Source organism: Ziziphus jujuba, chromosome 1 (genome assembly GCF_031755915.1).
Source record: "Ziziphus jujuba cultivar Dongzao chromosome 1, ASM3175591v1".
Classification (NCBI taxonomy): domain Eukaryota; kingdom Viridiplantae; phylum Streptophyta; class Magnoliopsida; order Rosales; family Rhamnaceae; genus Ziziphus; species Ziziphus jujuba.
The window spans coordinates 4,693,422-4,707,958 of NC_083379.1; the positions used below are offsets into that span (position 1 = coordinate 4,693,422).

Genomic DNA, 14,537 nt, shown 5'->3' on the forward strand with positions numbered 1-14,537 from the left:
TTTGAATTCTCGTTCGTTGTTATTATTATTATTATTATTATTTTGAATAAATCACATAATTTATATAAAATTTTTATTTTTTATTATTCGAATTCATGTTCTTAAAGATATAAACAGAGATATTCTACCATTGGAACTATCCATTTTGTCGTTGTTATTATTATTATTTTTATTATCTGCTTTTTCCTTGATATGCAAGGGGCAATGAAGTATAAATTTGGCATATTGAAGTATTGAAATAGACAGTTATCAAAATTCAAGAAGTAGTTATTTGGTTGGAAATGATCACTAATGATAATATTTAAATATCAAGTTTAGGATTAAGTGATGAAATCCACTTTGTAAATTTATAAAAAAATAAAATTTATATTAAAAAAGTAGTTTTATTCGCACACGCATCAATATTAAATTTTATTTTGTTTATTAAAAAAAAAACATTAACTTTTATTTTCGTTTTCTATTAACAAAATATGTTAATTTTGCCTTTAAAAGTGCTGAGTGTATGTAAATGAAACAATATATTTTTGTTCGGCAAGTATATTGAAATACCTATTATTAAAAATACAATACATATAACCTGAATGATATTAATATGCCGATATATGAATATTAGAATTATATATTTTTCTGATTTATACAATTAGGATTCATGTTTTTATATGTTATTAAAAGCATAGTATACATATTCTGGATAATATAAATCCTTCTGATAAATATAATCTAAACGATATTTATTTAAATTGTTAAGGATATTTTTAACTTCTCAACAATAAATATTTTTTAAATACAAAAGAATCATTAAAAAATAGTATTGCCTAGTTAATTTTGTAATATGAATTAAACTATCCAAATTCAAATGTGCGTATGTCACGATTGAAAGGGGAATGGACCATTGTCAATGCTTTTATCAAAATATGTCACCATTCAATATTGACAATATGAAAAAGAATATGAAAAGGAAAAGCGGAATTATTCGCGGTGATGCAGATAGGAAATTTCAACAAATTTGGTCTTATTAGCTATCAGCAAATAGTTATCATCATTTTCATCTGTTTTATCTAGCTACCTAATAAAGACAAAACCGACTACACACAAAAAAACAAAACAAAATAAAAACAACCAATGCCTCAGTAGTAAAACAATTAATTTTTTTTTAATATATATTAATAGATTTTACAAACAATAGGTAATTAACTTTTAAGAAGAATGAGTGCTATTAGTTAATTATTGACAAACATAAAACATTTTAACATTCTCTTTTTCTTTTTAGAAAAATGAATAGAGGAAAGGGTAGAAATAGGCTGACACAACACATTGCGCACTTTAATGCTAGTTGGGCTCATGCACCTAACTGCTATATCTTATCATGTTGCCTGAAAAAATTGATTATCATAAATACCTGTGAATAGTGCCTATAAAAAAATTATATCACATACATTGAATTCTCTTAATATATATTATATTATATAATTTTTTGAAACTAATTCTCTTAATGCTGATATACCGTATAGTGTCAATTTAAAACCATTATAGCATGATTTGTTTTAACTGTCAAAGTACATATACATTACATGAAATTATTATTATTTTTTGAATGGGATATAATGGAAATGAAAGTTATTGTAATTAATATAACCTAATAGCATAAAAGTTGCCATTACTACACTATTTACAAATTTTAAAAAAATATTGTTCCTGATATGATACTAAACAAAATATTGTTGCTGATATGATACTAGATGGATGAAATACAAAAATATTAAAATTAATATGGAATATTTGATGCAAAGAAAAAGGTTGGGGAAAATATTTTTAATAAAAATGTAAATTATATAAATAAATATGTCATGTAAATAATATAAAAAATATTTTAAAGAATTATAATAAATATAAGGTGATAAAGCTTATATAATATACATTGCTAACGTGAATATATATTTTAAAAAATTCTTTTAGAGGTAGTAAATTTTTTCCAAAAATTCTTCTTTAAAAAATTAATAAAATATCTAATCAATTTACAAATATAAATAATTTTTATACAATTGTTCCTAGCAGAAAAAATTTTATACAATTGTAGAACCATTTTAAAAATAATTATTTTTTATATTTAGGGTCAAATAATATCAAAAAAAAAAAAAAGGGGTACTATATTTGTTTTTTTATTTTTTTGGGTAAATGTAGGTACTACCAGACTACTAGTCTACTACTGACTTTTTGGCTTTAAAATTCCACCTTCCACTCCTGACCTCGCCATCATCATTTCCCTTCTCATCTGATCTCACGCTCTCTTAGTCTACCGTTATACAACTCTTCCCCACGATCCAACCCAAAAAACGCGTGTGGAATCATTTCCCCAACCTGCGCGTGGGAATGAAATTGGCGAAAAAATGACGCGCGGGGCCTGTCTTGGTCTTTGGCTGTCCCTCCCCAGCACTCGGTTTTCTCATTTGTAACCAAACGCCCCTCTCTTTCTTCTTCAAAAAGGGGGAGACAAGACTCCGACTTTGCCATTTGCTGAGGGGAGAGAGAGAGAAGTGAGAGAGAGAGAGAGAGAGAGAGAGGGAGAGAGAGAAGAGAGATTGAGGCCGAGATTGAAAGCTCTCACGAGATCGGCGATGGCTTCCACCAAGGAAAGAGAAAACTTCGTCTACATCGCCAAGCTTGCCGAGCAGGCTGAGCGCTATGACGGTTTCTCTCTCTACCACCTCTTCTATTTTTTATTTATTTATTTTTTTGTAGTTAGCTTTGAAAACATCGTTTTACTGTGCCTTGTTACTATGAATTAGCAAAGGCAAAAGGAAATAGAGAAGTAGACGGAATCAGATTGTTCTGTAATTGATCTTATTTTAGTTTTTACGGTTTACTGATTGTTGAAATTTATACTTGTCTGAGTTGAATTTAAGTTTCGTATACTATAGGATCTATTTACTTTGTAAAAGAAAAATGTTGTTTTGTTGGAAAATTCTGAAAGTGTGTTTCTGCATTTTCGATTCATCAAACTTGATCTCGTACTTAGGTTTTGACTTTTTTTTTTTGGGGTTCAGAAATGGTGGATGCGATGAAGAAGGTAGCGAAGCTGGACGTAGAACTGACAATTGAGGAGCGAAATCTACTATCGGTTGGGTACAAGAATGTGATCGGCTCTAGGAGGGCTTCGTGGAGAATACTGTCTTCGATCGAGCAGAAGGAAGAAGCTAAAGGGAACGAACAGAATGTGAAACGCATCAAGGAGTACCGGAACAAGGTTGAATCCGAGCTTTCCAGTATTTGCAGCGACATTATGAGCGTCATCGATGAGCATCTCATTCCTTCGTGCTCCGCCGGAGAATCAACCGTCTTCTTCTACAAAATGTGAGTGGTTTTGCTATTGTTGCCGGGATGCTTTTATCTGATTTGAGGTGAATTAGTTTTTTTGGGGTGCTAGGAAAGGAGATTATTATCGGTACTTGGCTGAGTTTAAGAGTGGTGAAGAAAGGAAAGAGGCTGCCGATCAGTCAATGAAAGCCTACGAGGTATAACCATAAAGTTTTGATTCTCTTTCTTTGCTTTTGCTTTCGTGTGATAGATGCTAGCAAAGCGAACAAAATGATTACCATGACTGGTGTAGAAAAGATTGAGATGATTGCCGAACATTATTTTATAAAGAGAGTAGTGAAAAAAGAAAAAAGAAAGAAATTCGTGCAATGACAAACCTAATTTTGATCATATTTTTACTACTGTTATTATTGTCCTGAATAACTGGAAAGTTGTTGTTAGATATGGGAATGAAATCTTAGGTTTATTCATTACGCCTTTTTTTTTTTTTTTTTTTTATTGAGAGAAGTTGTCGAGTTTAAATGACTATCTTGATGTGGTTCTATAAACTAAACAAGTAATGCTACGTTTTTGGCACTGTAGAATGCGAAAATAGTTATTCAGTTGCTATAATTGCCTTGTTGGTTCTGGTTTTGCACTTTATTCACCCGTTTTGTGAATTTATGCAGACAGCTTCTAGTACAGCAGAGGCTGAATTACCTCCTACCCATCCCATCAGACTTGGCTTGGCCCTGAACTTCTCTGTATTTTATTATGAAATCCTGAACTCGCCTGAAAGGTAATCTTATGATCATCTTTATCTTGGAAGGGTATTATGAGATTCTAGTTTTGTAGCTATGTTTTACCATTAGTTTTCTTTTACCATTTGCTTTAGCCAGAAATAAAATAGAAAAATAAGTACTGTTTTTTCCTTTGGTAACTTCTGTTCCAGGGCCTGTCATCTTGCAAAGCAAGCTTTTGATGAAGCAATCTCAGAGTTGGATACTTTTGAGTGAGGAATCTTACAAAGACAGCACATTGATCATGCAGCTTTTGAGGGACAACCTCACATTGTGGACCTCGGACATTCCAGAGGATGGGGGTAATTCATGAATTTGACAATACGTAGTTATATGAATGTTATTGTTAGAATGGCTCTCGATTTTGATTCTCTTTTTCTTTTTTCCTTGTGGATTTGGAATTTCTTCCTAATGCTGCTTTCCACAGATTACTACGTCAAGGAGATGGTTTAACAATCTTGTAAAATATGTCATTAATTTTCCATAAATATGTATTTGTGCAAGTTTGTTTTTGTTAATTACTTGTTCATTTTTCATATAAAGGGGTTTAAGAAATCTCATAATCATAAGCTTTCTACCTCTACTATCCAGTTTATGTTGTTTTTTATTTGAGGAAGAAGGCATTGATGTCATTTTCATGTATGTTGATAAAACATTTATATGGTTGGTTACAAGCATTTAGTTGAGTTTATTCTTTACCTGGAGATAGTGGTGCTATTGCCTTTTCACATCCGAGCAACTTTGAATTTGAACTATAAAGGGATGGTGTTTTAACATGCATCTAATATTTGGACAAGGGAAGAAGGCAGGGAAGCCCTTGCGGATATCAATTTAGGAACCATGTCTGTCCTATAATGGTTCATGCCTAGCACCTGTAATTGGTGAATGTAAACATTTTCTAATTATGTTTCTGTGTATGCAAACTTTTATTATGTGGAAAAAAAACCTCCCAAAAAATAATTATGTAAAAAATAATATTAGTTTAAACAAACAATTATTAATTGGATGAAAAACTTGTTGTCGCACAAAGGCATCATTAGTGAATCTTCAGCATTCAGCGCATATGTCCAGAATGGGTAACGATAGTAGATAGGAGTACTCTTCATTGTTGTACCTAGTAAGGTCAATCATACTATTTAAAGCTCTGATGTAATGGCATGTCATCCTTAGTCTCGTGTGGGCTCTACTGAATTAGTTTTTGGAGATGCTTGTGTCCAAATATCATTCTTTTCTTTTTGCTTTTGTGCAATTTGTTGTTATACGTGTTTTTATATTTAATGGAGATTTTGAAGAATGTTCATTTTTTCTCTTTGCATGGGATTCTGGTTCTATGGTGGCTGTATACAATCCATGTTCATATTTCCTTGCATTGTCTAGTATTTGAAGCAAGTAATTGATTTAGAAGTCTGATTTGTTGTTTATAGTTGGTCTGTTATAATTGTCAGTATGTTATGTTCTGAGATTCTCTGATTTGGGGTTACTTGAAATTTCTTGACTGAAGGATAATTTGGAAGGGAAAAAGAAGCATGTCTTGAGAATAGTTGCTTTAGATTACTGATCACTTTCGTATCGGGATTGGATAATGTATGTCATAAAATAGTAATTGGGATATTGTTTCAGCATACGCAAAAATAATAATGCCGCTGTTTAAGCAAGATCCTATTGGAACTGTTCTTCAACTTCTGTTACTATGCTTTATGTCCTTGGACTCGTTACATTTTGAAATGCATCACTCGTGTTTCAGTTTTGTTCTCTTTTTTAACTTGATTCAGGTACCACTAATGCGATTCTGCTTTACTTGATATTAATAATTATTTTTAACTACAAGTTAGTATTTGTATGGTTTATTTATTTAATATTATTCTGTAGCAGAAGATGCACAGAAGATTGACAGCTCTGCTAGAGCTGGAGTGGCTGAAGACGCTGAGGTAGCTTGTTCACTCCACTAGCAACCATCTATCCATGTTTTGTTTGGTCATGCTGTCAGCCATTATGATACGTTGCCGGGTGTCTGACTTTTTTTTATTTCCTGTTTGTCCCTTGCTTTTTTTTCCTTTGATCAGTGAAAGTGAAGCAGAGTAAGGGTTGTGGGGGCCTGCAAAATATACACACAGGAAGTTAATGCCTCCAGAGCAAAAAAGAGCGTTAATGCCTGGTCAACTCTAGGGTTTTTATTTCTATTTTAATTTTAATTTTCTTATTTATCAATTAATTTGTTGTTGTTGTGTGGGTTGTAACGCTGTTGATTGTTAGTTTGAACTTTCTTTAATACATATTTTGCACCCCAATGCCATTTCATGCTGCTGACCTACCGTATCGTTGAGGTTTCTTTGGAAGGTGCCCTTTCCCTTTGTATCCATTCTATGTTTTGTTAAAAATGTGACACCATTTAGATGGAGCCTGTTGCTATTAATTTAGCACCTTTCATATCTCTTATTGCATATGTTGCCAATGTTTCATTTTTGCTGTTTGTATTAACTTTTCGTTCACTGGATTGTTTCTTTGGTGGGCATAAGTTTCAATGTTTCATCATCTGCAGCAAGAATATTCCCTTACCAGGATGGAGTGAAATGGAAATTAGTAAGTGAATGTATGGGGGCCACCCACTTGTTAGAGGAGGGAGTTGTATTCCCGAGTACTAGAAATTTGCTTCTACTAAGCTAGCTGGAAATACTTGCCACCAAAACGGTGCTGTGGACTAGTGGTGGAATGATCCACTTGCAATTTTACATATGCTGTCTATATTTTAAAGCTTTTTCTTGAAATATTTATGAAATTACATCTAAATTGCAATTTATTTATGAAAAAATTAGTTATCGAAAATTTCCTCAATCGATTCTGAAAATTAGACCTTTGTTTCACATTTTTTAGCAAGGATTATTGTCTAAATATAAAAAACCTCGATTCTACGTGTTTGTCCTAATACTAATCCATGTATGTAATAACTGTATCTTTTTGGTGCAAGATGTAATAATTATATTCTATAACAATGTTCTAGTGGTGGTTCTTCGAAAATCAGCTAATTGGTGTTTCTTCTTTAAAAGGTGATTTTTATAAACAAAATTATCAAAATGATCTCACAATTTTTTGCCATGTTAATAAATGTTGTTATCCTTTTGAAGGGGTTTTAACAATTTTAAAGTCACTCTTAAATGATTATTTAATATCAATTACTTCATACTTACAAATTAAGTTCAATAAATAGATAATTCCAGTTTAAAATATTATGATTATTCATTTATTTATTGGACTGAATATGATTATGAGTTATTCAGTATTGTAAAAAATTCATCTAAATACGTAATCCTAATTAAGAGATTCATGTAGGTCTATGGAACTCATCATCTAAGCGTTAATAATTAGGAATATATAATTACAAATGTCGTTAGCAAATTTTCCTAAGATTAGTCATAATTGATAGAAGCACTCACCTCGACAGCTTTAAACAATGTATTAATAAATTGTCCACCCATCGAGTGAGTGACTATTCGTAGAATAACTAATTGGACAATTTATTTTACGATTAATGATATATCTCAAACTGTTAGAAAATTTATCAATTGGCATAGTTACACAAAAATATTAATGCAGTTAATAAATTGATCCTTAATTAGGTAAAAATAACAATTTCTCTCTTAAAAGTTATGAAAAAAAAAAAAAAAGGTTGAAATGTAATTATTTGATTTCACATGCCTTGCTAGCTAGGTAAAACTTGGACAACAAATACCAAACTTTTTTCTTTTTTTCTTTGAACAAAAGTTAATGCATAAATCCAGGTCAAAGAGAGACATAACAAAGGAACAGAAGAGAGCGGGTCAAAACAACCTTTTCAGCCACACACGTAAACAAAAAGATTAACTCAAAAAAATTCACCACCTCACAAAAATAACCGCCGTTCAAAATGACAAAGCAAATCCCCAAACAATAAGCGCAAAAAACACCTCTTCCCCAATTATATAAGAGCTCCTTCTCTAACTTACTTCCTCTAAAAACAGAGAAAGAAACAAAAGGCAAATAATCAAGCAAGCAATCAACCAAAAAAAATATTAAAAAATGGAAAAGTCTGTCATCGTCTTAGCTTCTACCCTTTGCTTCTTGTCCCTCCTCGGTTCTGCATTCTGCGAGACCAAGCTTTTTGTGGAAGGCAAGATTTACTGCGACACATGCCGTACACAGTTCGTTACCAGGGTCAGCGAGTACATAAAAGGTTCGTGTTCAATCAAAAACTACAACTATCACCTTCATTTTATCCTTTTTTTTTTTTTTTATTCAATATTCATCGAAACGCATATGTATTGGTCAAAGCATTACTCTATAGATATTAAATTACCGGACGTGGGGTGTTGATTAGGTAAATTATGTTTAATATTCCCCTCGTTTGTAGGTGTGGTAATGAGAGGATGGTGTAACTTGAATCTAGATTTTTAAAATTTTGATTTCTGATATCATTATTAAATTATCACTGATTTTTAAAAATTTAAACTGTTAAAAAACTATGTCTAATAGTATAGTTAAGACATCCTAATATGATAATTATTGCATATGTAGGGGCAAAGGTTCGGTTGGAGTGCAGAGAGCGTGAAGGAGGTAGCATAACATATTCCAAGGAGGCGGAGACAGATGAGAAAGGAGGCTACAGAATCGCCGTTGAAGGAGAGCACGAGGAGGAGATCTGCGAGATCGTGCTGGTTAAGAGTCCGAACCCGGATTGCGCAGAGATCCACAGGGAGGCTAACCATGACATGAACGCGAGGGTCAGTCTGACCAGCCACAATGGCATTTCCACACCAGTTCGCGAGGCCAACCCGCTTGGTTTCCTCAAGAAAGAACGTCTTCCTATTTGCACTGAGGTACTCAGAGAGTTGGGAATCACCTCCGAAGGGATTGTATAAAAAGTGCAACGTTTTAACTACTACTTTATTTTGGCTTAATTCTCTCATCTTGATCTTTTGTGTGTGTGCACTCAATTAATAAATATGGTTTTCTTTTCTCCCAATTTATCAAAAGTATTATAGGGTATTTACTAGCCCTGAAAATCCAACTATTTTAAAATGTCATGAATGTTGCGGGCTAGTCGATCGTCCATGTCTTAATATTGTTGATGAGGTTAATTTTTTGGTGCCGCGTTTCATATGGTGTATTTTGCTTCTATAGCAGCATTTTCTTAATGGTAGTATGCATATGTGGTTGTGTTTCAATATATATATATATATATATTTACATGCATATGCAGTTGTATTTTTTCATCTATTTTTTTAAGACTATTATTTTCATGATTTTTTTTTTTTTTAATTTTGATGGAAGAGCATTTGAGTTAATTAACCAAGATTGTTTAGGACCAAGAGTGAATCCATTAATTACTCCATGAACTTCTGAATGGGTCAACAGAGAATGTAATGGTCGAGTAGGAGAGGAATTCAAGTGTATTAGTTAATTATATGGATCTCTATGTTCGAATAATACTACAACATTCTTTTTAACAAAGTAATCACTCAAAATGAAAAATTATTAATATCTCAAACTACATCTATTTTTATATAAAGCCATGATCGACTTGCAAGTTATAATTTTGAGAAATCTAATTTTTTTCTATGAAATGTTTGAAATACGATCATCAATTTGGTGAATTTGATTAAAATTATAAAATGGATTAATTTCGGTAAAAATTTACATCCAAGCAGATTAAAATTTCAATCTTCGATCAGCCAGACCAATTAATTTAAAAAAAAAAAAAGAATCTTAAATATATCATATATTAAATAATATAACTTTAAATACATTAAAAAAATTGTTTCACCACAAAATAAAATTTGAGCTTGGAGTTAGAGCAGGTAAATACCATCCTGTGTTATTATTCACAGGCTTAATTAGCGACAGTTAATTTGTTGACTCCTATAAAAAAGACTAATATACTTTTATAGCCGGTAAGACATGAATATTAGAGTTTAGCTAGTTATCAAAAGGCTTCCATAACCTAATTACAATTACATATACGATTTTTTACGTACATTTATATATTTATTTTAACTCAAGAAAATAAAAAGAAAACAACAGACTAGTTCAGTTAGTGATGGGATGGTTATAAGATAAGACGGTTAGTTAATTAATCAGTTAGATTAGACGCTAACCCGAGCAAGTCGGGGAATTAGTTTTACAAACAATATATATATATATATAATCTGATCGACCTATTTATTCTTTTTTCATGCCTCTTTGTTCAAACACTTTCTCTTCAACTGCACTCTGTCTCTCTGTCTCTCTCTCTCTCTTTGTGTTACTACTCAGCTCTTAATTCTTAGAGAGCAAGCTAAATGATCAACAATGGCGAATCGCGTTAGACCAGTGGTGGAAATATGCAAGAAAGAAGAGGGTTCGCAGGAGATTTACTACCAGCTGGGAAGCATTTTGGATGCCATTAGTAATGGAAACAGTAACGGCCAGCAATATTGCAAAGTTGAATACCGAGTGAGGAACGCGGATAACACCACGAGCATGGTGACCGAAGTGGTGGCCGCGAGTGACATCAGACCCCAGCCGGAGCCTCCGGCAACGGCAGAGTTCTCTGTCTCACAGAAGGTTAATGTGTATAAGAATGGTGGTTGGAGGGTCGGAAATGTTACTGCCAAAGTCGATCAGCTTAACTACATTGTTCGCTTCCTTGGCTCTGGCAACGAAGAAATGTTTCTTCGTCACTCGCTCAGGCTTCATCAAGATTGGGTCAATGGAAATTGGATCTGATCCATCATCCATTCTGGAAATTAAAATCAAATGGGTACGACTTGCGAAGCAGCTTATGTTAATTTCTTGAACATTTTCTTGAAATATGTTGTTCTTGTTTCGTGTTTGCTGTTGAAGTAATTTTCCATTCCAGTATTATCAATGATAAAACAAACAAGATTAATTATGAAAGAAAAAAAAAAAAAAAAAAAAAAAAAAGCTGCTTGCATGGCATAATTTGGTATATACATGAAAATCATGGAGAGAGATAGAGAGGGGTTAAAGTGGCAATAATAATACATATTGTCCTTCTTGTCCATTTCTTTGATGGCAAGAGTCGATGAATTTCCAATGCTTCTTTAGACTTTTTTGGAGGGAATATTTGTACAACAATAGACTTTGTGTAACTAATATTTGAACTAATTATATGATTAGTTTACAGCTTCCCAGGCATAGTTACAGCCAAAACTAACTTGCACACACTAGAAGACCTATATATATATATACATATAGGCTTCTCCGATATTCAACATTTTGTTCATGAAGACCCTACATTAATTATTTTTTTTCACTTTTTGGGTTTTTGTCGAGCATGCATAAAGTGTGAAACTGAAACTCTAGTGTGAATCTAAGTCAGATATGTAGTCCATCTCAAACTGTGTGTCTATAATTGGTTCTTTATAACATATCTCAATATTGATTAAATTATTGATAATATTGATATTTGTATAGTTATTTACCGAAACTTGACCAATCTTAATGTCAATTATTTGACAGGTCTCAAGATGTGTTTGCAGATTATCTTTACCAACCAGTACTTGAGCACTGATCTTAACTCTTGGTTATAGGTCTGTGAAGTATTCAAATCAAAAAAACCTTTTGGTGCATGCATGCTTGCCGATTAATCGCTTGCCTTTCCTGTTTTTAATTGATGTTGGTGTTAAAGTCGAACTAGAATTTAATTAGTTTCTGTCTAGCATATCAAAAACGACGTTTTTGTTTTTCCATTTTTTCATTGTTTAGAGACACAGTAATCTGCATTTTACTATCTTGTGAACCAGTATTTTTACAGATTAATTTCACAGTTAATAAATTTGGTTGTGGTGGTGTTAGAATGAATATGCATGGAGGTTCGCAATATTAGAATGAGCTATAGCTATTATAAAACTGTGATGACAACAAATTCTGTTTATTTTTATTTATTTATTTATTTTGCTTTTTATTTTTTTTATTTTTTTTGGGTCCTAATTAATTAAAGTGAAAATCTAAATATTCGCAAAAGGTTTTGGAGCATGATGCATCCTTCTATAGAGTTGAGTTGGATAGCTCCCACACTATATATGATTTAACAGTGCGAGATGTTTCCCAATATAGATGATTAATATAGATCCAATCCAAATTAAAGCACGACGTATTCAGCTCTTGATTTGGATAGAGTTATGGGATATATATATATATATGTAGCAATTTTATAATGCAGGCCTCCTTCACATTAATTTTCAACGAACAATTTTGAAATTAATTTCTATAGCGAGAATATTCTTTTCCTGGCATAATTAATTTCACAAAGGAACTTCTATAAAATTTCTTCATTTTCATTTTTAATTAGCATAAAACAAAAAACATTATTATTTTATTTTATTAGGTTATTGGGTCCTTTTACTTATGATATTATCCCTTTCTTTTTTCAAACAAAGTACACGTAGAAACAAAAGAATAAAACAGAACAAAAGGACAAACCCAATGACGCGGTGTTTACATCAATTCGGAGTATTAACGTGTAGGAGTGGTATTTAAGTTTTTAAATTTTTGAATAATTTTTGAGGAAAAAGATGGTTCAGTTTCCTTTTCAAAAATTCCACCTTGACGAAGATAACGTGTGGTTGATAGATCAGAATAATAATAATTTTTCTTGATAATCCACTCAATTCGTGAGTTGAACGCTACTGATTTTAACATTTTCCATTTGCACAACATTTACTTTTATAATTCCAAAAAGAAAAAAAGTTGCTTTCATAATGGAGAAGTTTTTATCTTCTATTGACAGCATACTGTGAATCAATATGGACATTAATTTGGCTACTGGCCGGGTCGTCCATCCTATGTGAATCACATTCTCTATATGACAGCTGACAGCCAGGTCCACTTGCAAGATCCATATTAATATATATATATATATATATATCGATAGCCCCCTTTTGTTTTAATTTTTGGACATACAAATTTATATTTTTCTGACTCCTAATTCATATTCATATGCCTCTCGATATTGTTTTGGTTTTCCGGTCAATCTCCCATCATATCTGTCCATTTGCTGAATATTGAATTTCTATATATATATATATATATATATGACATCACGGTTGAAAGTTTTGGATTGTAGACCACAGTTAATCAGGATGGATTTTAGCCCTCAGATTTTTTTTTCCATGGGACCCAGAAAGTCAAAGCTAGTATATTTACATATATCTCTCAACAACAACGAATGAACCATGAAGAATCATTAATCTTCATGTTGTGCTGCAATTAGAAATTTTCATCCTAAATTTTTTATTTTTTTTGGACTTTCATACTAAAAGACTTGGCATGATTGAATTTGGTACAAAATATTATAACTTATGTATATATATTATATTTAGGATATCATTACTTATATTCATTCGTAGACTTTTAGGTTTTTAGTTTTTCAAAGCACCCTAACTACTTGTACAATATGCTATGGTTATTGTCTATATGTACCTTAAATTGCATTAAATGATCATAGTATAATGTTGTGAATATTTCACAAAATGCCTCATGTTAGGTAACAATTTTTACTAAAAATTGTCTCTAAAAAGCATAGAATTATTTACACTTTGATTCGAACATGAGAGGTGATGCATCAATACCATTAACACCAATTTCCATATATATACACCTGCAGGCTACAACCCTCTTTTCGTTTCTTTTCTTTTTTTCTTTTTTTTTCTTTTTTTTTGATTTTATATTTTCCAAAATAAAACTATGAAAACAAAAAACCAAAATCACAAAAAAGATCAAGAGCATGTTTGACCACCTGAGCCGCTCCTTCGCCGCTTCACCACCGGAAAAACTTGTTGGAAACTGCCTTGCGACGCTGCCAGGTGCCACTCTTCCATAACCCCATCCAAGTCAAACTGGTGAACAACCTCAGAAGCATCGTACAGACAACCTTCCGGTAAGCCGGCCAAACCGCGACAAGGAGGTTTGGTTTTTCTCCGGCCGGCACCAACCGGGACGTTCCGGAGGGCCCCACCGGCCGTCCAGTACCTTTGGCAACCTTTGCAGAAGTGTCTAGGTTGGTTAACGTTGTAGTTATTGAAGTAACAAAACTTGGTTTCCATGCTCTTGCATCTGGGGCATGGTATGATCTTCTCCGGTCTCTTTTCTACTGTTTGATGGGTTTTATCGTTGGCTTCATCCTTCACTTGTGATCTGTTTTGCAATGTGATGGTTGCTCCGAATAGCTTAATTCCAGCCACATCTTGGCCGTTAATTCGGCCCTCAGCCATCAAAAGGAAAACCAAGAATTTGAAAGATGGGGAATCAATGAATTATTTGATATCCAAATCAAAATCAGAGAGACAGAGGGGGAGAGCCAGAAATCACAAAGAGAGAGAGAGAGAGAGAGAGAGAGAGAGAGGACTTTCTATATTATGGTTCAAAGAGAATGGTGTGGAAGTGCTAATATATGCGTAAAACGCTTAA

The 14,537-nt window shown here is 32.6% G+C and overlaps 4 protein-coding genes across 4 annotated transcripts; 3 read left to right on the forward strand and 1 right to left on the reverse strand.

Annotated features, from left to right (window-relative positions):
* The first annotated feature begins 2,446 nt into the window (after positions 1-2,446).
* Positions 2,447-6,553, forward strand: LOC107411359 (14-3-3-like protein D). The gene is given in 8 exon segments (XM_016018935.4): positions 2,447-2,688; positions 3,045-3,351; positions 3,425-3,512; positions 3,984-4,093; positions 4,247-4,301; positions 4,303-4,396; positions 5,964-6,022; positions 6,158-6,553. Coding segments are annotated over 8 exon segments (789 nt in total). The 5' UTR covers positions 2,447-2,615; the 3' UTR covers positions 6,161-6,553.
* A 1,469-nt stretch (positions 6,554-8,022) lies between these two features.
* LOC107411042 (olee1-like protein) lies at positions 8,023-9,090 on the forward strand. The gene is made up of 2 exons (XM_016018557.4): positions 8,023-8,301; positions 8,643-9,090. Exons 1-2 carry the CDS (start codon positions 8,148-8,150, stop codon positions 8,984-8,986), a joined length of 498 nt encoding a protein of 165 aa, XP_015874043.1. The 5' UTR covers positions 8,023-8,147; the 3' UTR covers positions 8,987-9,090.
* A 1,325-nt stretch (positions 9,091-10,415) lies between these two features.
* LOC112489392 (protein AGENET DOMAIN (AGD)-CONTAINING P1) lies at positions 10,416-10,832 on the forward strand. Its single transcript, XM_025067835.1, has one exon. It carries the CDS (start codon positions 10,416-10,418, stop codon positions 10,830-10,832), a length of 417 nt encoding a protein of 138 aa, XP_024923603.1.
* A 2,862-nt stretch (positions 10,833-13,694) lies between these two features.
* LOC107410557 (dof zinc finger protein DOF1.5) lies at positions 13,695-14,537 on the reverse strand. The gene has a single exon (XM_016018001.4). The coding sequence runs from the start codon at positions 14,339-14,341 to the stop codon at positions 13,847-13,849; it is 495 nt and encodes a 164-aa protein (XP_015873487.1). The 5' UTR covers positions 14,342-14,537; the 3' UTR covers positions 13,695-13,846.